Here is a 27,697-nt window from a genome sequence, read left to right as displayed (position 1 = left end):
AGTTTATAAAGTTTTAAATATGGATATTTTTCTAACAACAAAAAACCCATTGCTTCCCTTCAGAAGGCATTTATTAACCCACTGGAGTCATATGGATTACTTTTATGATGGATGGATGTGCTTTTTGGAGCTTCAAAAACACTATTCAATGGCATTACAATGCTGGGAAGAGCCAGGACATTATTTAATATAACTCTTATTGTGTTCGTCTGAAAGAAGAAAGCCATATACACCTAGGATGCCTTGAGGGTGAGTAAATCATGGGATAATTTTAATTTTTGGGTGAACTATCCCTTTAAAGCTATCTGTGAAAAATTATCATTGAATTCTGGAAAGACAGCAATTCTGATTAAATCTATACAAATGTATTAAATTAAATTAAATTTATTAAATCTATACAAATCCACACAAATTTTCATTTGTGGTATGGTCGCTTTACATGTCAGCCAAAATGGCTCTTCCTGGTTCTTCTGGCTGGTCTCTTCTGCACTGTGCACCAGATCCAGATCATATGCCAAATGTCTGGATATTCAAGACTAATAATAGCAGAGCTCAACAATAAAGATGGATCTGCTGGCCCGGGGCTAGTTTGACAGTGTTTCAGGCCAGATGGCAGAAATGTCACAAAATTTTACATTCATTGATCTTGTACAACCATTTTTTATGCCTTGCAAATTCGTAATGATTTCGTTATAGTTTTTCAACAAAATTACAGAAATTACGATATTTTTTTCTTCCCTTTTGTTACATATATCTGAGGAAAACAAGAAAAAACATAGGACGGGATTTGATTGGATTGTTGGATGGTTGTCATTTGCTATTGGTCGATCTCATGTGAGTGACAGGTTATCCCGCCCTTGCGGCAGTAAACACATCATCAGGGAAAAGAAGAGAAGAGATGGTGCAGCAAAAGGGATCAAAGATTACAAGGGCACATGAATTTAAATAAAGAAATGATGTGCACAGATAAAACATTTATAATAAATACTGCAATATTCCCTAAAAAAATCAATTTCATGGTGACTAATGAATTTATGTGGAGTTAGATAGCTGTATAACTCCTATCTTTCTAATTTTTAGCAGTTTTTCATTTTAAAATAAATAAAAATTGGAATAAAATGTTTAAAATGTATATTAATTTAACAAAAAGAACATTTTTTTAAAAATAAATATAAAATTAAAATAGATCCTTAAAGGGGGGGTATAATGCTATTTCATGTATTCTGACTTATTTACACTGTTAAAGAGTTGGATTCTCATGCTAAACATGGCCAAAGTTTCAAAACACAAGTTGGACATTTTTGTGCCAAAAATACTCTTCCAAATCCTCATAAACTTTGCGGCCTTTTTTTGAGTATGTGCCTGTGTGACATCAGAAAGGTCAGAATTCCTTGTACGGGCACTTCTCCAGGAAGAGCGCGCGCACACGTCGACCAGAGCGATAGAGCAAGAGCACGCCCATCAACGCACGTTCGGCTTTACGGAAGTCGCCGGCAGCGCTATTACAGGACTTCACGAAAACAACGTCACCAAAGAAGTGTGTTTTTGGTTGTGAGAGAAAGATAACCTTGCTTCCCAAAGAACCCAGAGTTAAGAGGAGCTGAGAGTTTTGTGCTCAAGCATTACATTGTGCACTCTCGATATTTGTTATTAAAATAATTATAGAAACTGATAGTTGCAATCACTTTTTTATTGGTTAAAATGAATGGAGAATATCTCGTGTTTTTCTGTGGCTGCTCGAGGTTCGGCGCTTACGGTTTCATAAACAAGGCCCAGTTCTATGCTGGATTTACAGATCGTTTGAAACTGAAAGAAGGAGCGGTCACAGCGGTAATGATCCCGGTCATGAGTCGGAACCGCAGGTTTTGAGTAAAACTGCTTCAAATGTCTGTTTTGTTGGCAATAGGCGCCTAAGTGCATATAATGTAAACAACACAAACGTAGTGAATTCATAATTCATTATTCATCATTCACTATACACTATATTCATTATAGTGATTCAAAAGTTATCCAGGGATAATGCGATGGTGTATTGTGTGTGTTTAAATACATTTTTTTAGCTGACCATTGATAGCTTGCAGACGATCGCTACGCAAAAGCTGCACGTGCTCGTCACTCTTTAGCTCCGCTCACACAGCACACCTCCAGGCGCTCGGCTGTTTTCGGAAATACTCGGTACAGCGTATGTATCTCTTATAAATATGATAAAACTAAAGACTTTTTGGAGATATGAAGGATGCACTACTTCTCTATAGATTAATCTCAAGATTAACATGAGATTGACAGAAACCTTGTGTGATACCCCCCCTTTAATAATCCTTATTTCTTGCCCTGAATACAGATACCAATTGTGGACTTGAACAGGGAATTGTTCTGCCATTCCGAGTGGAAACATTCCCAACCAGTGTGGACAAAATCCAGATGTCTATGGCACGGTGCATCACTCAATCCATCACTGAACTGAAAATACCCAACAGTGTCATGATAACACTCCAGTGAACACCACTGCAGTGGATAATAAATATTCATTCATTCTGTTGAATGGGCTTAATGCTGCGCTTACAGTCCCTGCGGCGGACCCAAGTATTCTCCTCCATCTAAGTGGCATGCATTTTTAATACTTTTTATCACATTCAAGGGAGTCGAGAAACAACTGTACGGCATTCAGGACCATTAACCACTCGAGGAGCCGAGATAACATTTGCGTTAACAGGTGTTAGCGTGCCTCTAGTGAAATGGCTCAACGGCTTAGGTAATTCAAATAAGCGGAACACGCAACTGCAATTTGTTGCAGGCAGTCAAATTTCCCATAAAGCTTTTCGGGCTGTGAGCAGAGCAACAATTTAACCCTTGACCGATGGCATTGAGAAACAAAGGATAAAATCAATAATGAAACAGTATCATTTTCTCAATACGTTCGAGCATGTCATGATTGAACTGTAAATCACCCTTGAGATTGCTTCCTGCTGGGGTTGGCCATACGTGCTGTCAGTCTACGATTGACTTTACAGTTGAATATTCAGAGTCATTCCCGTGAGACCAGGCCCACACAGAGCTCGCCGATCTTTTTCTCCTTCCAGCTGCTGCCGGGTCACTCCCGAAGGCTTGTCTCGCTGATGGGTCGGTCACACAAACACATTTGCAACATGGATTCAGCCCACACAGGCAGCGACCTGCTTCGGTTTACTCACCCTTTTGCCCTCTTTTCCTGGTGCTCCTGGTTGACCGGGCAGGCCAGCATCTCCCTGGGGAAGATGGGTAAAGGATCAGGGTTCTAGTTCTCAAAGCATTGCAGGCTAGTCTGGATCTAGACTTCCAACTGTCTGTGGATTATAATTGCCCTCAAAAACATGGTTAGATCCAGAAGCAACATTGATGTGAATATGAGCAACAGCAGCTGGCTCTGCCTGGATGGGTTTACATGTCGGTGCTTATTAAAGTGCTGAGAGACAGATGTTCAAACGGCATGTTCGCAACTCATGGGTGAACTTTGTTAAGGAAGGCAAAAAAATAATAAAATGATTCAATTTATAAAAAAGCTGTTGAAGCGCTTACCTTTTCTCCAGGAACTCCTGGGGAACCCTGCAAAAAAAAAAAAAGATTTTTAACATTATGAGTATCTATATAATTAGAAGTTTGGTGTCAGTAAGATTTATGTTTTTGAAAGAAGTCTCTTATGTGCACCAAGTCTGCATTTATTTGATAAAAATACAGTAAAAGCAGTAATATTGTGAAATATTATTACAATTAAAAAACATTTGTATTTTAATATGTTTTAAAATATAATTTATTGCTGTGAAAAAGCTGAATTTTCAGCATCATCACTCCAGTCTTCAGTGTCATATGATCCTTCAGAAATCATTCTGATTTGCTGCTTAAGAAACATTTCTTATTATTATCAATGTTGAAAACAATTCTGCTGATTAATATATTAGAGACACCGTGATACATGTTTTTTTTTTCCGTTAAAGAATAGGAGTTTAAAGAATACGAGTTCAAAAAACACCATTTATAATGAAACAGTAAAGACATGGTAACACTTTACAATAAGGTTTCATTAGTTAACATTAGTTAATGTATTAACTAACTTGAACTAACAATGAACAAAACATTTGTTACAGTATTTATTAATCTTTGTTAATTTTAGTTAATAATCAGTGGTTTGGAGCACGTATTAAACTGCCAAAGTCACGCCCCCCCAGTGGTGAACCACTGAAATTTCGAAACACTTATGACGTAACGAAGCCTCGTTTACTGAAATCACGTGACTTTGGCAGTTTGATGGACACCCCGAACCACTGATTCGAAACCAAAGATTCGTAAAGCTTCGAAGCTTCATGAAGCAGTGTTTTGAAATCGCCCATCACTAGATATTGTTGAATAAAGTCATTATTTTGTTTTTTTGGTGCACAAAAAGTATTCTCGTCACTTCATAACATTAAGGTTGAACCACTGTAGTCACATGAACTGTTTTAAATACGTCTTTAGTAGCTTTCTGGGCATCTGAAAGTGTTAATTGTCTTGCTGGCAATGGAGGCCTCACTGAGCCATCAGATTTTAATCAAAAACATCTTAATTTGTGTTTTGAAGATGAACAAAGGTCTTACGGGTGTGGAACGACATGAGGGTGAGTAATTAATTTTTGGGTGAACTAACCCTTTAATTTAGATTAATCAATGCTGTAGAAGTATTGTTCATTCTTAATTCATATTAACTAAAGTAATTAACTAATGTTAAAGGATTAGTTCACTTTAAAATGATAATTACCCCATGATTTACTCACCCTCAAGCCATCCTAGGTGTATATGACTTTCTTCTTTCAGACAAACACAATCGGAGTTATATTAATAATCACCCTGATGCTCCGGAAACCACCTGTTTGAAAGTGCCTCCATCCATCATAAACGTTCTCCACGTGGCTCCGGGGGGTTAATAAAGGCATTCTGAAGCGAAGTGATGCATTTGTGTAAGAAAAATATCCATATTTAACACGTTATAAATTAAAATAACTAGCTTCCTGCCAAACGGCCATACGGATTCTACTTGTGTCTAAAGTGTAACTTATGCAACATATAACGTAGGAAGTAGCGTAGTACATCATGGCGTAGCGTAGCATAATACCAGTAGTATGTAGCGAAAGTTACTTTAGACGCAAGTATAATCCTCATGGCCGTTACTTTATAACGTGTTAAATATGGATATTTTTCTTCACTTCATTTCAGAAGGCCTTTATTAACACCCCCAGAGCCGTGTGGAGTACGTTTATGGTGGATGGATGCACTTTTTTGAGCTTCACACAGGTGGTTTCTGAGCACTGCCATTATAAAGCTTGGGAGCATCAGCATGTTTATTAATATAACTCCGATTGTTTTTGTCTGAAAGAGAAAGTCATATACACCTAGGATGACTTGAGGGTGAGTAAATCACGGGATAATTTTAATTTTAAAGTGAACTAATCCTTTAACTATGAAAACTTATTGTAAAGTGTTACAAAAGACATTTAAAAAGGTTGTAAAAGATTTATCCCTTTTGATCAATTTAATGCACCCTTGAATATAAGTACTACTTTCTTAAAAAAAACCTTGTCCTCAAACTTTTAACTAAGTGTAATTGGTGTAATTGAATTTGGAAATGCCAGTGCTTGCAACGCAGCAACAGAATAGTGTTAAACAGTGTTTTAGGTAAATTTAGGCTTTAGTTCTGTTTAAATGACATGCTGCAGATGCTTTGCCACTTTACATTTTTATGTTTTCTGTGAACATGAACTACATAACATAATATTGCCTTTTAGATAGTAAAAAGTAGAAGAGATCAAACAATTTTGAATGGAAATGTTATGGTGAAATTATCTACAAAAATATATATATATTTTAATTAAGTCAATACATTAAGCAGTTCTAGTTAAATTAGCTACAGAGATATCTGAAGAAGCAGCAGAAGCAGTCTGACATTTCTAGTTGTGTTTAATTAAAGACACTGGAAAAAAGGCAACAGGCCTTTGCTATGAATCATCAAAAATTCCAGGAAAATGCAGAGAACGAAGGATATCAGTAGTGAGTGCTGCCTTACAAGCACTGTAATAACATTCTCATGAAAAAAAAGTGTGCTGGCATTCAGTTTCAGAATACAAAAATGAAACATGTTTTTACCTGGTCTCCTTTTTGAGCTTGCTTTTCAATCTAAGAGAAAGCAGAAGGGAAATTTTAACACGTTTCATCAAACAAAGACGGCAATTAACTTCAGCTGTTAATACTGTTAAAACAAAGGTCAGGAACCAAGATATCTTTACACTACATGACCCAGTGAAAGGACAAACCACATGACCATTCACATGTATATAAGACACATACAGACGGCCTTTCAGATGCAGAGTGTGGTGTTATCTTTCAGCTGGCATCCTCGAAAATACTGACACATCTTAGAAACAGCTGCAAAAATAGCCATTCACTCCTAGTGTCTGGTGAAAGTCAAAGAACAAGAGCTTTAAAAGCTCCTAAAACTGTCAAAATGTAACAGGGGAGAGACGGCCTGTGACGTTAGAGGCCGTAAATAAGAACGACAGATGTCTACACTGGCAAGATCCATAATAGAATATAAAATAACCTGAAACATTGATAAAATCAGAAATGTCAGCTATAAGCTATTTGTATATACATAAAGAATTTCAGCCACTAAAGCTTGTTAAAATGTTTTTGTACTACACGATTTACAACTTGACTACAAGTGGGAGTGGTGATGTGGCGAGTGTGTTGTCGGCTTTCACGTTTGCATCCCTGGTATTCCTGCTTGTCCTCATAAAATGTAAAATTAGCATGAGTAAATAACTGCCCCGATACAGTTCCGTTGGGGTTAGTTTGCTGTTTAGGTTACATAAAGGGGCAGAGCTGTGGTACTGTATCCTAACACACAAAGAACATACATCCCACTGTTGTTTTATGAGACGTAGCAGACGTGTCCCTCATATAAGGTGCTGAATTGTTAGCTCCCTGCTTGAAAGCTATGTCTAACCTTCACAGTGTGGTTGTTCAGGTCGCCCCTGGGCCCTGAGTGATCATGTGCTGGCTCTCCTTTGACTTTTATTTGCTTTAGTTGTGAAGATAAAGAAAGCGAATGGCGTGTTTATACTATTAAAATCAACATGAAACTTCTCTTAGAACACATTTTCAATACTGTTTGGGGTCGTAACTATGACGTTGCATTTTAACGTCGTAATTTTAACAGTAATTTTAACCTAACAAGTTGCAAAAATAATGTTAGAATAATGACACTCACATATAGCCTGACACCATCTCATCTGACAGCAGATACTGAATCAGGACAATGTGAGACAGAGGTCAGTGGAATGAAAAAAAACAACAACAAAAAAACAAGGTCTAGAGACACCTTTTTTTTTTTCTTTTTTTTTTTTCTTTTTTTTTTTCTTTTTTTTTTTTAAGTTGAGCGCTGCGTTTTTAGAATGCCGTGTCATTTGCGAGACGCTGCAAAAGATGTGAGACACAGTGTTGGGGAAGTTACTTTTAAAAGTAATGCATTGAATATTGCATTACTCCTTAAAAAAGTAACTAATTGCGTTACTTAGCAGCTCAAACATACCTTTCAGCTGTGCTGCCATTCTGGATAAAAGAAGAATAGGATACAGGAGAAGGAAGTTCAGCACTCTTGTTTCTAAATCTACTCTAAAGTAATTTTTGCTCATTAGTGTGGTTGAAATAGATCATTGAAGGTCAGCAGCAAAGACATTGGTTAATAAAGTGAGATTAAATACATAAAGTATATTTGTGTAATTTAATATGTTTAATTATTACAGGTTTGCGTAAAATTCTGAGATTGCATTTCACTGTTTTTATTCATTTTGAGGAACATTGAATGTTTCCGTGCAAGTGAGATGAGTAAATGTATGCTCACATGTAGTCTAGAACTACAATAACCATCATGTTCACACAGCGCACACAACACCACTGCACTTTATTTCTCTCAACATGGGGACAGGAGAGCTGTCAGTCAATAAATGTGAAAAAGTAACTTTTGTTACTTATTTGAAAAAGTAACAGATATTTTGTTGTAAATTGGAAAAGTAATGCCTTACTTTACTAGTTACTTGAAAAAGTAAACTTGATTACATAACTTAAGTTACTTGTAATGCGTTACCCCCAACACTTGTGAGACGCGAACACAACGGTTAAAGTCGTCTGTCTAGCACGTTTACATTTAAAAATAATGGAAAAGTAGTGCAGTGGAATGGAAAAACATGTTCTGTGTGAACAGCCCCTGACTTCTTTTAACTTGAGCACCATGTTTTTAGAATGCTGTTCCATGCACGAGACGCAAGCGCAACGGTCAACCGTCCGTCTAGCATGTTTAAATAGAAAAACAATAGAAATGGCACAATGGAATGGAAAACGCGTTTGAGCAGTCTTTGCAGAAGAGTCAACAGCTTTCACGCATGTCTTTCAAAATAAAAGTCTCACAACAGAAAAACGTTTAGAAATAAAGTTTTTGTTGTTGTTTCTTTGACTACACACTCTGCGACCCACTCAAAATGGTCTTGCGAAAAGTGTTGGGGGTAACTCATTACAAGTAACGTGTTACGTATTCAGATTACTTTTTTCAAGTAACTAGTAAAGTAACATTACTTTTAAATTAACAACAAAAGTAACGCAAGTTACTTGGTTTTCCCATTTTTTTGACTGACAGCTCTCCTGTCCTCATGTTAAGAGAAATCGGGAGTACGTGCAGAGGCGTTGTGTGCGCTGCGTGAACATGATGATTATTCTAGACTAAAGAGACTCAGAATGGCAGCACAGCTGAAAGGTTTGTTTGAGCTGCGCCCTCTACTGTACAGGCGTGAATTTGCATTTCCTTCAGCCAAAGGCTTATTCATTTCACATTTGGTGTGAAAGGGCCTTGATATTTGACAAAATTGGAACCTTTTTGTTCTTATAAAAACAAACAAACAGCCCAGCCTAGCTGAGAAAAAGTAACGCAAAAGTAATGTAACGCATTACTTTCCATAAAAAGTAACTAACGCAATTAGTTACTTTTTTAGGAAGTAACGCATTACTTTTAAAAGTAATTTTCCCCAACACTGCTTGTGAATGCCTTTTGTCACAACCTACTGGTTGAGAAAAACTGCTTCAGAAATCATTCTAATATGCAAATTTGGTGCTCAAGAAAAAATTCTTATTATTATCAATGTTGAAAATGCTTGTGCTGCTTAATATTTTTTAGTGGAAACTAAGATACATTTTTTCAAGATTCTTTGAATAGAAAGTTCAAAAGAACAGCATTTATTTGAAATAGAATTTTTTTGTAACATTATAAAATGTCTTCGTTGTGACTTTTGATCAATATAAAGAGGCCATCCTGAATAGAAGTATTAATTTTGAAAAAGAAAAAAAAAATCCTACTTTTGAATTGTATAGTACTTCTGAAATCTAATGTATTTGACAGTAAAATAGCATAAAAAAAATTGATTCGGGTATTGATTGGATCATGGAAACTGACAGTTACCCAAATGGAACTAAAGCTGAGGTCAATAAAAGTAATTTTGTTCACCTGTATTTCTTACTGTATAACAATTGTATGTAACATAACACCCTGTTTGAGCACCTTTCTCACTTCTGTGAAAGTGTCAACCATTCCTTAAAACCTTAGTAAAGACTCCATAAATATAATTTCAGTGCTTAATGCTGCTTATGCATATCATGCTTCGTATGGGTCTTCATATGGCTTCAAAATATTGAGCTCTGAAATGACATGCAGCATTGCAGCAGGGTGAATTGAGATACATACCGACAGTGTTTCCGAAACCGGTTGGCCTGGTTCCCCCTGTAACAGAGAAACAATCAAATTCAGAGGAGTGATTTTTGTTCAAATATAAGCAGATGTCCAAAGAGCTACATTTTGTTCCTAAAATATACAGAATGAGATGAAGTGCAAATGGTAACGTACAGTTAACAGATCATTATCACAAACTAAATCAGGATCCTGGTGTGAAGGGGTTTATAGAGTGTTAACGATCAGCTTTAACTTTACATTATGCCACTTACTACACAGTTTAGCGGCGATTATGCAAAAATATCTGACCGCAGTTTGCCACGATTGGCCAATCAGAATCAAATATTTCAGTGTTGTGCAATAGGCTTCATGTCGAACGTCAACCAAACAAACAGGAAAACAGGTCTCATCATATCCGCTTTTTGAAGAAAGTGTTAACAGCAGTATGAACCAATGCCAATATCTATAGACTTTTATGGTAACCTAGCTAGTTATTTTTATTGTTGGCATTTTATTCAATTTTAATATCCGAATATTAGTGAGAAGAAGAAAAGTTAAAAAACAGATATTAATCTGCATATGCTATGGATATCGGTTATGCTCATCTTAAAGGGATAGTTCACCCAAAAATGAAAATTATGTCATCATTTACTCACCCTCAAGTTGTTACAAACCTGTATGAATTTCTTTCTTCTGCTGAACACAAAAGAAGATATTTTAAAAAACGTTGGTAACCAAACGGTTGATGGACCTGATTGATTTCCATAGTGTTTTTTTTTCTCCATACTATGGAAGTCATTGGGGCCCATCAACTGTTTGGTTACCCATTTTCTTCAAAATATCTTCTTTTGTGTTCAGCAGAACAAAGAAATTCATACAGGTTTGGAACAACTTCAAGGTGAGTAAATGATGACAGAATGTTTCATTTTTGGGTGAACTAACCATTTTTTAAGTGGTTTCTTTTGAAGGCATCTTTAGTAAAACAGATCAATATTTAATGAAGCACATACAAAAGACCTGGACCAGAAGTGATGCAACCTGTTTTACAGAATACGGAAGTTTGTTGCGAAGTTTGGTGTAAGTTTTTTGCGCTAAAGTATTCTTTTAAAATGATCTATACTATGGGATTCTACTCATTTCCAAATAATTATTCAGGCTGATCTATTTTAGGAATAGTTCATGCAAAAGAGGAAATCTTTCCACATTTTTGAGAAACGTTCTTCTGTGTTCCTTAGAAGAAAGAAAGTCATACGGGTTATGAGCGACATGTAGAATGATGACAAAATTTTCATTTTTAGGAAAACTATTCCTTTAGGAATAATTCTGTTAGGCATATCTGAAAAATATTCATAAAAATAAAACAACCTGCTGTTCCTCTGTGCTTATCTGCTCTTAAATAAAGTACTTTCATATAGTCAAGGTTATAAAATACAAGCAGATACATCAGTTTAAGTTAAAACCCCTTTGACAAAAACAGGCAGAGCTTTCCACAAATTCAATTTAAATCCACAGAAACTCCACTTCAAAGTTTGCTGAAATCTAAAGTTGTGAACACCTAAAGCTGGCCTGTTTGAAGATATTCTGAGTCATTCTATGTTTGAAGAGCGTGACGTGTCTTTCCTACTGTCAGTTTCAATCCAAACTAACGGTTTTCCTCCCTCCCTCTGTCTGACTGGGAGATGAGATGAAAAAGAAGCTAGTTATTCTCTGCTCTAACGCAGAGGAGCTCATTAGAACTTCAAGGCTTGAAAACACTGCATTGACAATTACGTGCGCACACATGCAAACAAAGAAGCCCAATACTGTAAAAGACAATGGGTAATATGGTAGCTAATTAGAGAATAACATTTGATCTATTGTTTGGAAAGTAGTCCCGCTGTGGGCCTTGTGTGTGTCTGTGTGCACGGGGGGTTGGGGAATAAGATATCAGAGCAAGAAGCTCTCTTCTACATTCTGTTTCACTGAATTCACAGCTTCCCTGCTGTGAAGGTCTGTCTGTTCTATCAACAGCATCTGTGACACATGGGCCATTATGCTGAAAATAATACATTTGTAACAACAAACATAAATTGTGTTTACAGTACAGTGATGCACTTAAAATGACAGTCTATGGGGCAAGGCACTTGGAACTTGAAGCGAACACAGCAAAAAACTATTTTCTAAATCTTTTTTTTTTTTTTTTGTTTACTAAAACTGCATAATATACTGCAAAATATATTAAATTAAGTTTTATTATTATTACTGTTTTAAGCATAAATATAATAAAAATTTAGGAAGATTTAACTAACAAACAAAAACACTACTAGGGTGAGAAAAAAATAATTTAAGACGATAAAATATCTGAGAACATAATTAAACATTGAATGTAAATATATGAGCTTCACATTTCTACTTTGAAACCCTCTAGAATGCCTTGTCCTATATGCTTCAATGCATAATCGTTTTTAGCAATGAGTTGAAATTATTAATCAAAAAGCATCCCTCAGATGCTGCCAATAGATCTTAACCTGTTTGCAATCTGAAACATTCCTTTAATATTTACATATAATCTCACTATTATAAAGTCTCACTACAATTTCCATTTTCTTGTTTGTTCATCATATTGTACATTATAGTTTTCCCTGTCACCATATACGTGACTTCCAGTAATAAAATTGATTCCATCCCACAAAACTGAGCAGCATTTCATGTGCCTGGTTTACTGAGGCATTTACTACATGCTACACAAGCAATATAAGCTACATTATCAATTATTGTTTCCTTGTACAATCAGTAGTCATGGCGCACACACACACACACACACACACACACACACACACACACGTTTGTTTTTGTGAATTGTGGGGACATTCCACAGGCGTAATGGTTTTTATACTGTACAAACCGTATTTTCTATGGCCCTACACTACCCCTACCCCTAAACCTACCCATCACAGAAAACTCTGCACATTTTTACTTTCTCAAAAAACTCACTCTGTATGATTTATAAGCCTTTTGAAAAATGGGGACATGGGGTAATATCCTCATAAGTCACCCTCTCCTTGTAAAACCTATATCATTATACAAATTTGTGTCCTGATATGTCACAAAAATGCACACACACACACACACACACACACATATATAAGGGCTGTGGAAAATACACACACACACACACAGACACACACATTTATAAGGGCTGTGAAAATTGACACGTTAATGCATGCAATTAATTTTTTTCAGGTTAACGTTAAAAATATTTAAATTTAATATTAACACAACATCCGTTTTTTCCGTCATCCATTAGCTTGAGTTACATTATACGATCATATTCTTATTTATGCAAATGCTTTTTGCACGCCAAAATGTCCGTTTTGTCGAGTATCCTCACTTAAATGAGTTCTGAAGTCTAAAATGAACATAAAAAGTTGTGAGGAAATGGGATGAGGGTCAGATGCGCCTCATGTGCGTCAGGTCTTAAAGTGACAGCAGCCTTATAAGGGACCGTTCACATATCGCGTCTAAAAACATGTGGAAAGCGTGGCTGCACCGCTTTCTCCTTCTTTCCAAAGCGCTTGCGCTCCCGTGGCATCTGTCCTTGCTATGCAACCATAAACTGCGCTCTCCACAAGGAGTAGGAAGTTTAAGCAAAGGATAAATTGATTTCTAGCCCTTGCATTAGCTTTACTACTAGATATATTTATGGAGATGAGATATAAAAACCACCCTGTACAGCTATGATCAGCTGTTCGGCTGAGCTTTCGATGTTTTGTTACGGAAAGGCCGGAGCTGATCGGTTGGTTCTTGTCACATGACCTGCGGTGCGCTTGCGGCATTCTGAAAAGTTGAGAATTTTTCATCTCGATGCACCTGGAAAACGCACCACATGCACGTCGCGACCGCATTGCTTCTATTATGAGCGCGCCTGCCGCACGGCTACATTTGAAATAACTTGTGCGCGGAAAAGACGCGATATGTGAACGGCCCCTAAACCTGCTGCTGTTGTCTGTTAATCAAACAACAAAAAAAAAAAAGAGAATATCACTCACTGCTCATGAGTGAATAACTTTTATAACTTTAATAAGGATTAATCTATGTTTAATTTACAATGCATGCAGTGAAGACTGTGAAGTGTTTGATAACTTTTGTCAATTTTGGTATATATATATTCTACCTGTTAGATCAAATATTTAAAATATACGGTCATGTTTTTTTCTGCCTTAATTCGGAGATTAAATGTGAAGTTATTACAATATAAAATATATTTTTTTTTAAATTAATGTTAGGTGTGATTAAGCGCAATTAATCAAAGAAAAAATGTGATTTTTTTTTTGTAATTGATTGACAGCACTCACACATTTTATAATATATATATATATATATATATATATATATATATATATATAAAAATGTAAGTTTGGCATTGGTAAGAATTTTTATGTCTTTGAAAGCAGTTTCTTATGCTCGACAAAGCTGCTTTTATATAAAAATACAGTAACCGCTTTCTATTTAAATATATTTTAAAAATGTAATTTATTCCTATGATAGAAGGCTTCATTTTTCAGCATCATTACTCCAGTCTTCAGTGTCACATGATCCTTCAGAAATCATTCTAATTTGCTGATTTGCTGCTCAAGAAACATTTCTTATTATTATCATCAAAGTTGTGCTGATTAATATTAGGGAAAACCTCAAGATTCTTTGATAAAGTTCAAAGAACATTTATTTGAAACATTTTTTTTTTTACACCTTTACTACTGTCACTTCTGATCAATTTAATGCATCCTTGCATAAAAAAAGTTTACAGATTCCAAACTTTTGAACGGTAGCATAACAAAAATTTAATCTGAATCAGCAAATGAATGTCCCATTCACCATCATTACATTTTAATGGGATATACAGAATAAGAAAAAAAAAAATTTACATAAATAATATAAATGACAAATAAATATTGGTAACACTTTACAATAAGGTTCATTAGTTAAACATTAGTTAATGTATTAACTAACATGAATTAACTATGAGAAATACATTTGTTACTGTATTTACTAATCTTCGTTAACGTTAGTTAATAAAAATACAGTTCATAGTTCATTGTTTGTTCATGTTAGTTCACAGTGCATTAACTAATGTTAACAAGATTTTAATAATGTATTAGTAAATGTTAGTAGTGACGTGATTACGACGTAGCGAGAGGAGGCAGAAATCCGAAATAACAATGGAGGACAAAATCATCGTCGCTGTACGATAGGCCTACATCTTCATACTTTTATAGAAAGAGGAATAAAAAGGATCTTGCTTGGTGAGTGAGGAGGTCGGACAATCTGGTAAGTTGTAAAAAACGTTCTTTACTCAATTTGAGATATATATATATATATATATATATATATATATATATATATATATATATATATATATATATATATATATATATATATATATATATTTTGAGACTACAAGCTAGCTAAAGCCGGCAAATTGAGCTTATTCGCCGTATTTTACAACTACTTTCCCGCTGACGAGTTGATGTTTTTATTCAGAGGAAGTGTGCAGAAACGAGACTGGAGCCGTCTGGCAGAAGCCCCTCTCATGACGCGAATTCGTCTGTTGTGAAGTGAATTTCACGCGCGAATGAAACGAGTAAACTCAAAATGTTCAAGCGTCCAACTACGAATGAATAGCGCGATTTATTCGCGCAAGTCGCGTCTGGTGTGAACGCCCCATAAGTGTTACCATAAATGTATAATTTCTGTACTTTTTTCTAAAAGTATTAAAAGGTTTCTGATAAAATTCAGACTTCATCTTTGCTCCTCATTTTCTGTTCAAACCTATTATGCAGACATTTCTCCTACAAAAATAACAGTCTGACCTTTCTGATGTCATATTTGACTTCCAACAAATAACTATTGACAAGGCTGTCACCACAAATTTATGGGAAACCAATTTCCAATACCTGACTGCTAATCTGAATATTGGGCTGAAGGTGTCTTTAGCAGTTATGGTCCTGGTACATTGGGAAAAATATGAGTTTTCAAAAGTTTAGCAGTGACATTTTCAAACTTTAAAATGATAATAAAAATATATTGAAAATTTTCAAATGGCACACATACAGACTATGGCTTTCTATGTATAGTAGAAACTCTGGAAAGCTCACTGACTGAAAAACATCCTTAAGATCATAGATACTCTGCCTCTATCTCTCTCTGTGCTACAGTTTGTAAAGGTTGTTACAAGAAATCAAACTGGCAGGGCAACTTACTTTATCACCTTTGAGACCAGGTAGGCCTTGAGGTCCAGGATCCCCTTTCAAACCCTGAGGAGACACAATGAACACAAACCAGTTTAATCACAGAGTCTGCTACCTCACAGCATCCTGACAGGACAACTTAGGGGAAATCTTTCCAGTCAGTGAACAATGTATCAGTTTGACTTCCTCCAAGTTAAGAATTCAGCAGGGAGCCACTCCAGCCATCTTTTAGTAAAATCATGCTGTATGTGTTTGGCGAAGCGGCGAGAATGAGTGTCTCAAGGTGTTGATGTGGCCTCATTTACATGACAAATCTGTTTAGTTCTGCACTTTTTAGTGAATGATTTGCACAAATTGCACACCCTAAAAATACAAAAACACACTCTATTTCACAAGCCCTCCGGCTGGAGTTGGGATTAGAATTCCCATCACCTGCCAGCTAGAGCTTTGTGAGGGGGAATCTGATTGGAGATAAGGCAAAACCACAGGCAAAGTCAAAAGTCATAGTGCTTAAAAGCAACAGAGAGAGAACAAGTGGGGGAAAAAGAGGAATACAAGAAGGTGAGGGAGGGAAAACCGGCCAAGAAGAGGTGGCTGATAAACGAGGCCTGACACGTATTGACAGGTTAAATTTACAGCAACTCTTGTTAGGTGTGACGCATCAAGACCGGCAGCTACACAGAGAGAGATTTCTGAAATAAGTCAGAGGGTACTTAGAGAGAAGGGAACACTGGCCCTCAAAACACAGCAATTTGTCTTAGTTAAGCTTTCGAGTGAGACTATTAATACTGAATTATATTAGGCTCAGATGAGTGCCTTGCCCTTTTTTTAATCATGTCTCGGAGTTCGCGGATAGAGATGCGACTAATTTACTCTTATGATGGCGAAGCTTGTCAAGACAGTTGAGTGAAAGCTCGGTCACGAGAACACTAATCCGGAGCCTGTCTCCATAAAACAAGATCAGTACAAATAAGATGCGTAAATCTGAATTCTTTTGCATCAGCTGTATTACTATGAGACTCGTTCTGTGAGAATGATGATAGTGAAGCTTTACAAAAAAAAAAAAAAAAAAAAAAAAAAAAAGTGTTATTCAAAATAGAATATTCATTTTAGATATGTAATCTTAGTACTTCCCATTCTCTTGCACTCTTCTGAACAACAGCCAATGAAATTGCAAGAGAACACTTGCTTGCTAATTGGGGTCATGCAAACACCTGCCAACTGATCAGGCAGATATGGATGGATGGATGGATAGAACGACAGACAGATAGACAGACAGACAGAATGACTACATAGATATAACGACAGAGAACGACAGACAGAATGACAGATACAGATAGACATAGAATGACAGACAGAATGACAGAACAAAAGAACAAAAGAATGATAGAATGATAGAACGATAGAAAGACAGAACGATAGAACAGAATGACAGAACGAACAATAGAAAGAACGATAGAACGATAGATAGAACGACAGAACAACAGATAGATAGAACGACAGAACGATAGAACAATAGATAGATAGAATGACAGATAGAACAATAGAATGGCAGAACGGCAGAGAACGATAGATAAAGTGATAGAATGACAGAAGAATGATAGAACAATCGAACGAAAGAAAGAACGAATGATAGAACGAACAAACGAACGAACGATAGATAGAACAACAGATAGAACGATACAATGGCAGAATGACAGACAGAACGATAGATAGAACAACAAAACGAACGATCGAACGAAAGAAAGAACGACAGAACGAACAAATGACTGATAGACAGAGAACGACAGACAGAACGATAGGACGACAGAACGATAGATAGAACAGCAGAATGACAGAACGACAGACAGAACAATAGAACGACAGACAGAACGATAGGATGACAGAACGATAGAACGACAGAACAACCCATAGAAAGAACGACAGAACGATGAAACAAAAGAAAGAATGAACAATCAAACAAACGAATGAACGATAGATGGATAGATAGATAGAACAACAGATAGAACGGCAGAACGACAGACAGAACGATAGATAGAATGATAGAACGACAGATAGAATGATAGAACGACAGACAGAACGATAGGATGACAGAACGGTAGATAGAATGATCGAATGAAAGAACGAACGATAGAACGATCGAACGAACGACCGATAGAAAGAACGACAGAATGATTGAACAAAAGAAAGAATGAAGAATCAAACAAACGAATAAACGAACAAACGAATGATAGATAGATAGAAAGAACGACAGATAGAACGGCAGAACGAAAGATAGAACGATAGATAGAATGATTGAATGGCAAAAGGACAGACAGAACGATAGACAGAACGACAGAACGAACGATCGAATGAAAGAAAGAACGAACGATAGAACGACAGATAGAACAGAAATTCATTACATTTAATACAAAAGTACAAATTAAAACTTTACAATAAAGTTCCATTAGTTAATATTAGTTAACATGAACTATGAAAGCATTAATTAATCTTAGATAATGTTCATTTCAATATTTACTAATACATTATTAAAATCAAGTTGTATCCATTAATGTTATTTAACTGACCTGAGCTAACAATTAGGCCATCAATTAACAGCTGTATTTTTATTAACAAACATTAACAAGGATTAATAAATACTGTAACAAATGTATTGCTCATTGTTCATTGTTAGTTAAGGCATTAACGTTTAGTAATGAGATCTTATTGAAAACTTACCAATTAATTAAAATTGCAAAATAACTATTTTTAAGATAACTTGCCGCCACTCACATGCAAAACTCATGTAACAATGTGGCATGCTACAATTTAAAGCATTTATTGTTGCATAATGCCTATTGTTTCACTTACTATTTGAAGAAAATAGGCAGTATTCAGTGTATTCTGTGCAGCGTCAGTAAGTGAGATTTCCATTCCCGACATATCATCAACCAGCAAGCGATTACATTTCTACACCTATCGTTTCTAGACCAAACTTTGACTGGAGCTATAAAAGGTATATGCAAGTAAAAATCAACACTTGAACTTGATCAGGATTGCAGTACTGTGAAAACGCAGGTGGAGGTGAAGCTCACATTGGGACGGCATGATGGAGGTTAGACTGTGGCTGCTCTTAAATGATGTATGTTCAGAGGGGTCTTTGGAGAGAGTGCTCCCGTCCTGCTTTTGGCAGAATCTAATGACTCCTTGAGGGAACCAGTGCACCTTTCCTTTTGTTGTTCCACCTCCCCGAGAGCGGCCCCAGTTAAGAACAGCTGCATTGGCCCTTTTCAGAGAGACTTGATTTGAGCTCCAGGCCTACAGGCTGTTCCAACCTCGGGAGTGAGGATGGAGAGACTGACTACATAGTTAGCCTCTGCTTGCCCTGGGCATTTCAGCACAAGCGGGGAGGTGAAGGATGGGTTAAAATCAGGGCTGTGTCCCTCTTCAGGTCTCATCACATCAGCGTGAGGTCAAAATGCCGCAGGGATGCTGCTCACTTGCCTGATAATTATGTATAGCACAGCGCGTCCTGGCTGTAGAACAGGCCAGGTCACAAAACAATCTGGCATCTTCCCAGTACAGAGGCACACGCAGCATTCCCAAAAAGTGTTTGGACACTGAAGCCACTCTTAATGTATGAATATAAATCATATCAGATTATATATTTAATGAAATGGCTTTCATTTTGTTTTAAAGAAATTTAGCACACTTAAAACACTTCCCAAAAAGATGAACAGCTTCTACGGAAGCCTATTTCTACCTAAACAGGCTTGAATTGATCAAATTATAAAACAATAGACAAAAAAATCTAATGGAAACAGTTATTCAGCTATGACATCTGTATGATTTCATACACATCCACTAAAAGTTCTGGGTAGATTACTTACAAATTGTAGTCTGTTACTGATTCGAAATTACATGACAAAAATTGGAGTTAAATAACGTAATCCATTACATTACACATTTAAGGTAATATAATCTGAATACTAGACCATTTGATTACTTTTAGAATACTTTTGACCATTTATTACATTTATTACATTGCAGTGTTTGTTTTCTGTAAATGCACTGATCAAATACTGTGTGACTCTCAGTTTTCAGTGTTAATCACATGACTAGTGGCTGTTCTGTGTGTGTAATTTTACAAACCTGGAAGACCTTCTGAACATTTGTAAAACGGTTAGTTCCTGTCCTTGATTCTGGTTGGTCAATAGCTGTGTTTTAGTCACGATAAAACACGGCTATGACCGCTTCACCCAACGGTTCTGTGTATCACTCCACAACACCCTTAGCAACCACTCTTAGCAACGTAAACTGTTTGTTCTCAATTGATATTGTTCATTGAAGCTTACTGTATTATGTACAAGAGTATTGTGAGAAAGAGATCGATTGAGCGAGTTTATTACCTGCATTCAGATTTAGCATTTTCCTTCAGGTCAGTCCTATGTTCATAATAAAAAATCTGTTTAAATGTCAGATGTATTATCTTGTCCTTTTAATAGTTAAGGGGTTTTCCCGTGACTGACAGCGCTAGTCAAAGCATTTTTCAGTTGCGTCTTGTTTTGTGTTCACTACAATTCAGTCTTTTCAATGTAAAAGTCTTCACTACTGACTGACACACTCATAAAGACAGTCTTTGCCGCCGTCTAATGGCGTAATAATGTAACTTCTGTTGCTGTTCACAGTCAGGGACTATTTTTTTTCCAGAGGAAGGAACGCTTTTAGTGAAATTTACTTCATGAAAGTTGCATTGATACATATTTTTGGCTTTAATATTTGTATTTAATACTCCGCTTCGTGTCGTGCCTAACAACGCCCTTCAGCCGTGACTTATTCACGATACAGCACAGCCTCTCGTACCTTATTGCTTACATATAAGCAGTAGGCTTTTTCAGAAAGGAAAATTTAAAAGATAAAAAAGTAGTAGTAAGAAGAATCAATGAATTATGAAAAATTTACTGCCATTGTGAGAATAGTGTAATCATGTAATCAAAGTAACTGCAGTCTGATTATGAGTATTTTAAAATGTAATATAATCTAATTTTGGATTTTTGGAGTCTGATTATGTAATCCAGATTACATGTAATCAGTTACTACCCAACAATCTCCACTAACTAAATAAGTAAATTAATTAAAGGGTTAGTTCACCCTAAAATAAAAATTCTGTCATTGATTACTCACCCTCATGTCGTTTCAAACCCATAAGACGTTTGTTCATCTTCGGAACGCACATGAAGATCTTTTTAATGAGATATGAGAGATTTCTGTTCCTCCATAGACAGCTATGCAATTGAAACTTTGACGCTTCAAAGAGTTCATAAAGAGATCGTAAAACTAATCCATATGAATTGAGCGGTTTAATCCAAATTTTCTGAAGAGACACGATCATATAATGAACAGATTGAATTTAGGCTTAGGCCCCGTTTACACTAGTGTGTTTTCGTTTCAAAACAGCGTTTTAAAATGAAAACGTTCCTCGTCTACACTGGCGTTTTCACAGCATTTCAGAAACGAACTCCATCTACATTAAACGACCAAAAATGTCACGAGTGTTCATGCACACTGGGCATGCATGTACACATGTAAACAGTTGCCTCTTGCACATGTAGGTAGCTGCAGTATTAAAAAAAAAAAAAAAAAAAATGCAGAGTAACTGCACAGTGGCTGCTAAAAATTACAACAAAACCAGCAAAGATTGCAGTTCAGTCTCCATGTTTACACGGTCATCAAAGATACGCAAAGCGAATGTGGGCAGCCACGCCATCGTTTTCAAAAGTCTCCGTTTTGGTCCGTTTACACTGAAACGCAACCCTAGCGTTTTCAAACTAAAACAGGGTCTGCAGCGTTTTCGAAAGTCTCTGTTTTCGAGGGTCGAAAACACCGGAGTAGTGTAAACGACAGGCGTAACCGTAGCAAAAGTTATGCGTTTTAAAACAAAAATGCACTAGTGTAAACGGGGCTTTATATTCACATATAAACATTCATCAACCAATGAGGTTCATTATCATGTGTTACACAGCATGTTTGAGCTTTTGTTCTCGCACTTCAAGCAGTTTTGGTTGAACTTCTGTTTATGTTCGCTGATCAGTGTTTATATGCGAGTAAAAGCCTATTAAAACTGTTATCATATAAAGTAATTGAGTCTCTTCAGAAAATTTGGTCTAAACCACTCAATTCATATGGATTAGTTTTACGATCTCTTTATGAACTTTTTGAAGCGTCAAAGTTTCAAATGCGTAGCTGAAGGGACAGAAATCAGATTTCATCAAAAAGATCTTCATTTGTGTTGCGAAGATGAACGAAAGTCTTACGGGTTTGGAAAGACATGAGGGTGAGTAATTAATGACAGAATTTTCATTTTTGGGTGAACTAACCCTTTAATTTCACACCAATTAATTACAAAAATAATAAAAGTTAGTTCTGAGAAAAGCTTTAGTATAATTTGTTCGGAGATGCCATTTAATTAAAAGTGACTTGAGTGTACAAAAGTGTGCAAATCTGGTCAATGTCTACACACAGGGACTTGCAGACATGTTTACACACACACACACACACACACAGACATAATAAACATCCTATAACACCTCTCAAAAACACATTAAACATGCAGCGACTTGTTTCCACAGCGGTTTTACAACTCAAATTCAAATTCTTATCAGGAAAAACGAACACGGTCTGTCTCAGGGGCGCGCATGTTTTAAGTAGAGAGAACTGTTGATATGTTGAATGGCAGGCCTTCAAAGACCTTTGGAACAAGATACAGTGGAGTAACAGAGATATCTCAAACGCTGGCCACAAATGCCAAGAGGGTTACGCCAGGAAATGCTTTTTGCAAGTTTCCGTTTGCTCAGCGATTCATTGCTACAAATGTTTGTAGTAGAGCTCAGGACGATACCATCTGAATCAAACTTTCACTTGGAAAACATGCTGAGCTGCTTCACCATTGCCAGTGATATCTGTCTATCATAGATAACGCTGAACTCTACATTTTCAGCATGTCATATGAAAAATGCTTTCTTCAGCTATTCAAGTATTGAAAACAAATTTGCATCCTTTCATAGCATAGGACATCTATATTAACGCTACACGTAACCTGTCATATTCTGAAGGATAGTGTAACTAACACGCCATGTTATGCTCCGAGTGTCTCAACGGACAAGTGATACAAGGCGTCATGCACATTCCATTCTAAACATTCTCACATAACCCCCGTGGGCCTCAGATATCAGGTATTGACTTTAAAAGACTTAAATTAGCCAGCCATTAGAACATTTTGACTCTGTGAATAATGCCATATGTCTTTAGATATAGTAGATTGATCAAGTTTCGTACATCTTTCCAAGGTGATAACACAGGGTCGGGCTCTTCGGCTGCTCCCTTTTCACCCTTACGATCAAAGTATGAATACACAGCATCAGAACGCACACTGAATCTGCAGCAGCATGGCAAAAGAAATGACGTTTTAGCCGAGCTGTGGCCTTGCAGTCTGAATTGAGTGTGATGAGAGACGAAGAATGGGTGCCACAAAATACTACCAAGACAGTTTATGAGATTAATAGAACAATCAGATCAATATTTCATTTGCAGTGTCCTCGCAGGTTGAACACAACAAACATGCAGCACAACTAGTTTGATTCACAAATGCATGATTCTTATGAGTTGATTCTTTTAGTCAGACTCACAAACGTGCGAGTTATTGGATTGAATTGGTCAAATCAGTTTTAAACACATTAATTATCAGTTTGAATCATTCATATGACTCACTCAGTGACTCAACTGGACCATTCTTGACTTGAAATGAATCTTGAAAGCCAAACTGAAAAGTTTTTATGTGGTTTTTGTATGGCTTATGAATCTGTGTAATGAGTAATTGATTATATATGGCTTGCTCAACTATAACAATTTTGAGAACATTTATTAGTATAAAATGTATCATTTTCACAAAAGTATTTTCAGCTAAATAGTATTTTGTTGTTATAATTATATGCAAATAAACTGGGAAATTATGGTTTTCATGACAAAATATTACTCACCAATTTGTAATTTTCAACCCATTCTAATTGATGACAAACAACATCACAAATCATTCAGTAACACTTTACATAAAGGGTAAGTTCACCCAGAAATGAAAATTACCCCATGATTTATTTACCCTCAAGCCATCCTAGGTGTATATGACTTTCTTCTTTCAGACGAACACAGATATATTAAAAAATTCCATCTGCCGGAAGCTAGTTATTCTAGATTATAAAGTTTTAAATATGGATATTTTTCTTACAAAAACCCATCGCTTCGCTTTAGAAGGCCTTTATTAACCCCCTGGAGCCGTGTGGTGTACTTTTATGATGGATGGAGGCACTTTTTTTAGCTTCAAAATCAGGCCCCCCATTCACTGCCATTATAAAGCTTGGGAGAGCCAGGATATTTTAAAATTTCAGATTGTATTCATCTAAAAGAAGAAAGTCATATACAGCTTGGATGGCTTTTAATTTTGGGGTGAACTATCCCTTTAAAGCCTTTATGTATATAAAGCATCATAAAGGTATTCCTAATATAAGCTATAATGCATTATATATTTTCATAAATAATTGTCATGTGTTTTAAAGCATTATACTTTCTAAAGGTGTGTTCAACGAATAGATCAGTATTATAGTGTATTATAAAGGTGGTTACAATTATTCATGAGACGATACAATGCATTATAAGGTGCATTTCATTATATATATATATATATATATATATATATAGGCTTTAAGTAAAGTAACCAATCATCCTTGCAATCTGGACAAAAACTTCTAGCCTCTAATCTGATGAATCTAATTTTATCTAGATGAAAAACTTTATTTAAAAAAAATTGTTTAAGGCATAAACATGCATGTACATTACTGAAAAAGTACAATATAGAGGTCTAGCCTTATTTTTGAACCCTGACATCTGGCAAGTAGTTGAAGGAATCGGAACCATAATGTTCATTAAGTTTCAAACGTACGTAACGTAGACTAAACTAAATTAGGGTTTTGTGCAATGCTCAATCTGTTTGCACCATCTTTGCACATTTTAACACTAGGATGGATTAGCAAATATCTAGATGCAGAATATCAAAAAAAAAAATAAATAAATAAATTATCAGTCCACACATACTCTAGCAGTCTGGCTGCCTGCAGTCAACATACTGTATAAAACAAGGCTATTGCTCAATTAATGTGTGATTTGAAAGGAGTTCATAGCAAAGGAAAGCATGGAAACTGGAAAGTTCTGACTTTTCAACATCGAGGGCAATCATACTTAATGAGGGAAGTTTGGAAAAAGCCTCCATTATATTAAGAAAAGAAAGCAGATTTTCAAACAGCAGTTGATGGTAGCTTTGTTCACCCTAGAGAGTTATCTGTTCTCGCATATCCATTCAAGCATGCCTTTTTCAGAGGGAGTAGCTCAGAAGTCTTGGCCGATGCTATCTACAATCCATCTGCCAATCATGTTTATGAAATGGCCATTCATTACTGTAGAAAGGATTTTCCCAAGGAAATGTCAAAGTATTCTTTGTGTCTCATATCTGATATTGCACACTCACATTCTTAAACAATTGCAACTCTCACACTGACGTCACGTAAATACCACTACACCGAATACACCGCCTCTGCCCAGATGTCTCAACAAACTGTGTAAAACACTGGCAAAAAATTATCATTTCACAGCTGTGTACTATGAAGAGATGATATATGTCTATTTTCAATGTAAGTTGGGTGTGATACATCTGCCATAAAGCATCTCTGAGTAAAAAACTAATATGAAATATGAACGTATTCACAAATTCTCAAAAATAAAAGAATGTTAACTCTCAAATGCGAAACTGACTTCACTAATAAACACTAATTGTGTACAGAAAAGTTTCAAGAAATCTTCCACTAGAATCAGACCATAATAAATTTAAATAGACAATAAAATAAAGTTGACTTTGTGTTTATGTATATTTGTTTTAGCCATGCACAAATACCCTCATTCTGATGTTGACGAATATGGATCATTTTAGATAATTGAGCATGCCTATAGCTAGAAATTAGCATAGAAATTAGCATAATACACCCCCAAACCATCTCCATATAAGGGCTTTTTGTTCAACCTCTCTCTTTGTACAGTTATTCGTCATATACGATGTATAGGATTATTGTGTTCAAAAAGCAAAATGGAACAGAATGCAGGGGTCTTGAGATGCACTTTTAAAATTTAAATGTTAAATTTTAATTTCCCAATCATTTGTGCACTCCTAGTTTATGATGCTGAAAAAAAAACAAAAAAAAAAAAAACAAACAGTAGGCCTCATTCATGAAACAGAACGAATTTTTGTGTAAACCGTTCATAAAGCTGTTCTGACATAAATTTTTGGATTCATGAAAATTTAAATTTTTTCAAAATGTTAGTTGGTACGAAAGAAATTTACACTTGCTCCCGACCACGGGTAAATGGTGCATAAAACATTCAAACATTCTGTGCCCTTTTTGGCAAACACTGCATTTTGATGCACTATGTACCATAGTAGTTCTTTTTTTTTTGTAGCTGAGAGTTGAAAACTGAGAGTTGAAAACTGTTCAACTTTGGGTAAAACGCAGCACTCGTCAGTGTCACTTTTTACCCAGCCGTCCAGTGGAGGAGGGGTGGGACAAATACTACAACAAGGGTTTACTATAAATACTGAACAACAATGGAGAAGTTAATATTGCTGGTTACTGCATTTTTATATTCAGTAATATTGTTCAAAATGAGATACTAGTAACACAAATGCCACCAGCTGGACGTTTTCAGAAGAGCGTCTGCCATTTTTTTTTAGTTGGTTATAAATGCTTTGGCGGACACGTGTTAAATAAATATTTATTGTTAGGCATATGGCCATTTAGTCTCTTTAGCATTTATGAAATATACTGGAGACAAACCAGAGAAGGGAGTCCAGAAGATTCCACAGCGTTCCTGTAGTTTGCGCGTATTTCCTGTACGCGCAAATTACTCCAAATTTACTCATATTTATGGATGATTCATGATGTGGTCCAGTGAGATCCACCAAAATGGTTTTAATTGATGATTGTCATTAAAACAATTTCAACACAAATCTGTACATTTATCACTCATTTACAGAAAAAAAAAAAATATGCAGAAAAAACTACACTTGCCGGAACTAGCTTGTGCCGCACAACACATTTGCGACACTGAGGACATTTTCCATAGGCCTACTTGAATAGGTATATTTATTTACCTATACAGTATACATAGATAGACAAAGATATATAGAAAATGTAAATCTCTAGCCTGAAGTAATAATAAATCGCAATGGTCGACCAACAACAGAGACCTCAACCAGTTTCTGTCTCATTCCTACATAACACTTAAGATAAACAACCAAAAGCGAAGGGCCTCCTAAAGTAAGCAATATACTTTCATCATGAGATGTAAACCAGATCTAACAATCTATGCATACACACATTTTTTTTTTTTTTACAGAAGCAGAAATCAAACTTGTTGCTTAGAGTGAACTCTAGAGCTAAAATCCCTCCCTGCCATGACATAATTCAGAGAGAACAACAGCAGTCTGGCGAAAGAAGTTTATTTTCATAACAAAGCTTTGTCAGAATCAGCCACAATGGGTGTTTCTGAGACACTTTGATGGCCACTTGAATGACATGGGAGGCTGTTCAGTCTAAACACACCCCTAAAAGTATGGC

The 27,697-nt window shown here is 36.0% G+C and overlaps 1 protein-coding gene across 2 annotated transcripts in view; it reads right to left on the bottom strand.

Annotated features, from left to right (window-relative positions):
• LOC127524964 (collagen alpha-1(XIX) chain) overlaps positions 1–27,697 on the bottom strand; it is a 204,256-nt gene that overhangs the window by 132,513 nt on the left and 44,046 nt on the right. For both annotated transcript variants that reach the window (XM_051917062.1, XM_051917061.1), the window contains exons 10-14: positions 16,017–16,070; positions 9,793–9,828; positions 6,150–6,179; positions 3,556–3,582; positions 3,192–3,245 (exon numbers count right to left, since the gene is read on the bottom strand). In XM_051917062.1, the coding sequence (XP_051773022.1) occupies positions 3,192–3,245; positions 3,556–3,582; positions 6,150–6,179; positions 9,793–9,828; positions 16,017–16,070 (201 nt within the window). The remainder of the gene's footprint in view (positions 1–3,191; positions 3,246–3,555; positions 3,583–6,149; positions 6,180–9,792; positions 9,829–16,016; positions 16,071–27,697) is intronic.

Source organism: Ctenopharyngodon idella, chromosome 13 (genome assembly GCF_019924925.1).
Source record: "Ctenopharyngodon idella isolate HZGC_01 chromosome 13, HZGC01, whole genome shotgun sequence".
Taxonomy (NCBI): Eukaryota; Metazoa; Chordata; class Actinopteri; order Cypriniformes; family Xenocyprididae; genus Ctenopharyngodon; species Ctenopharyngodon idella.
Note: the sequence above shows the minus strand (reverse complement) of the source record. Positions and strands in the feature narration are given on the sequence as shown.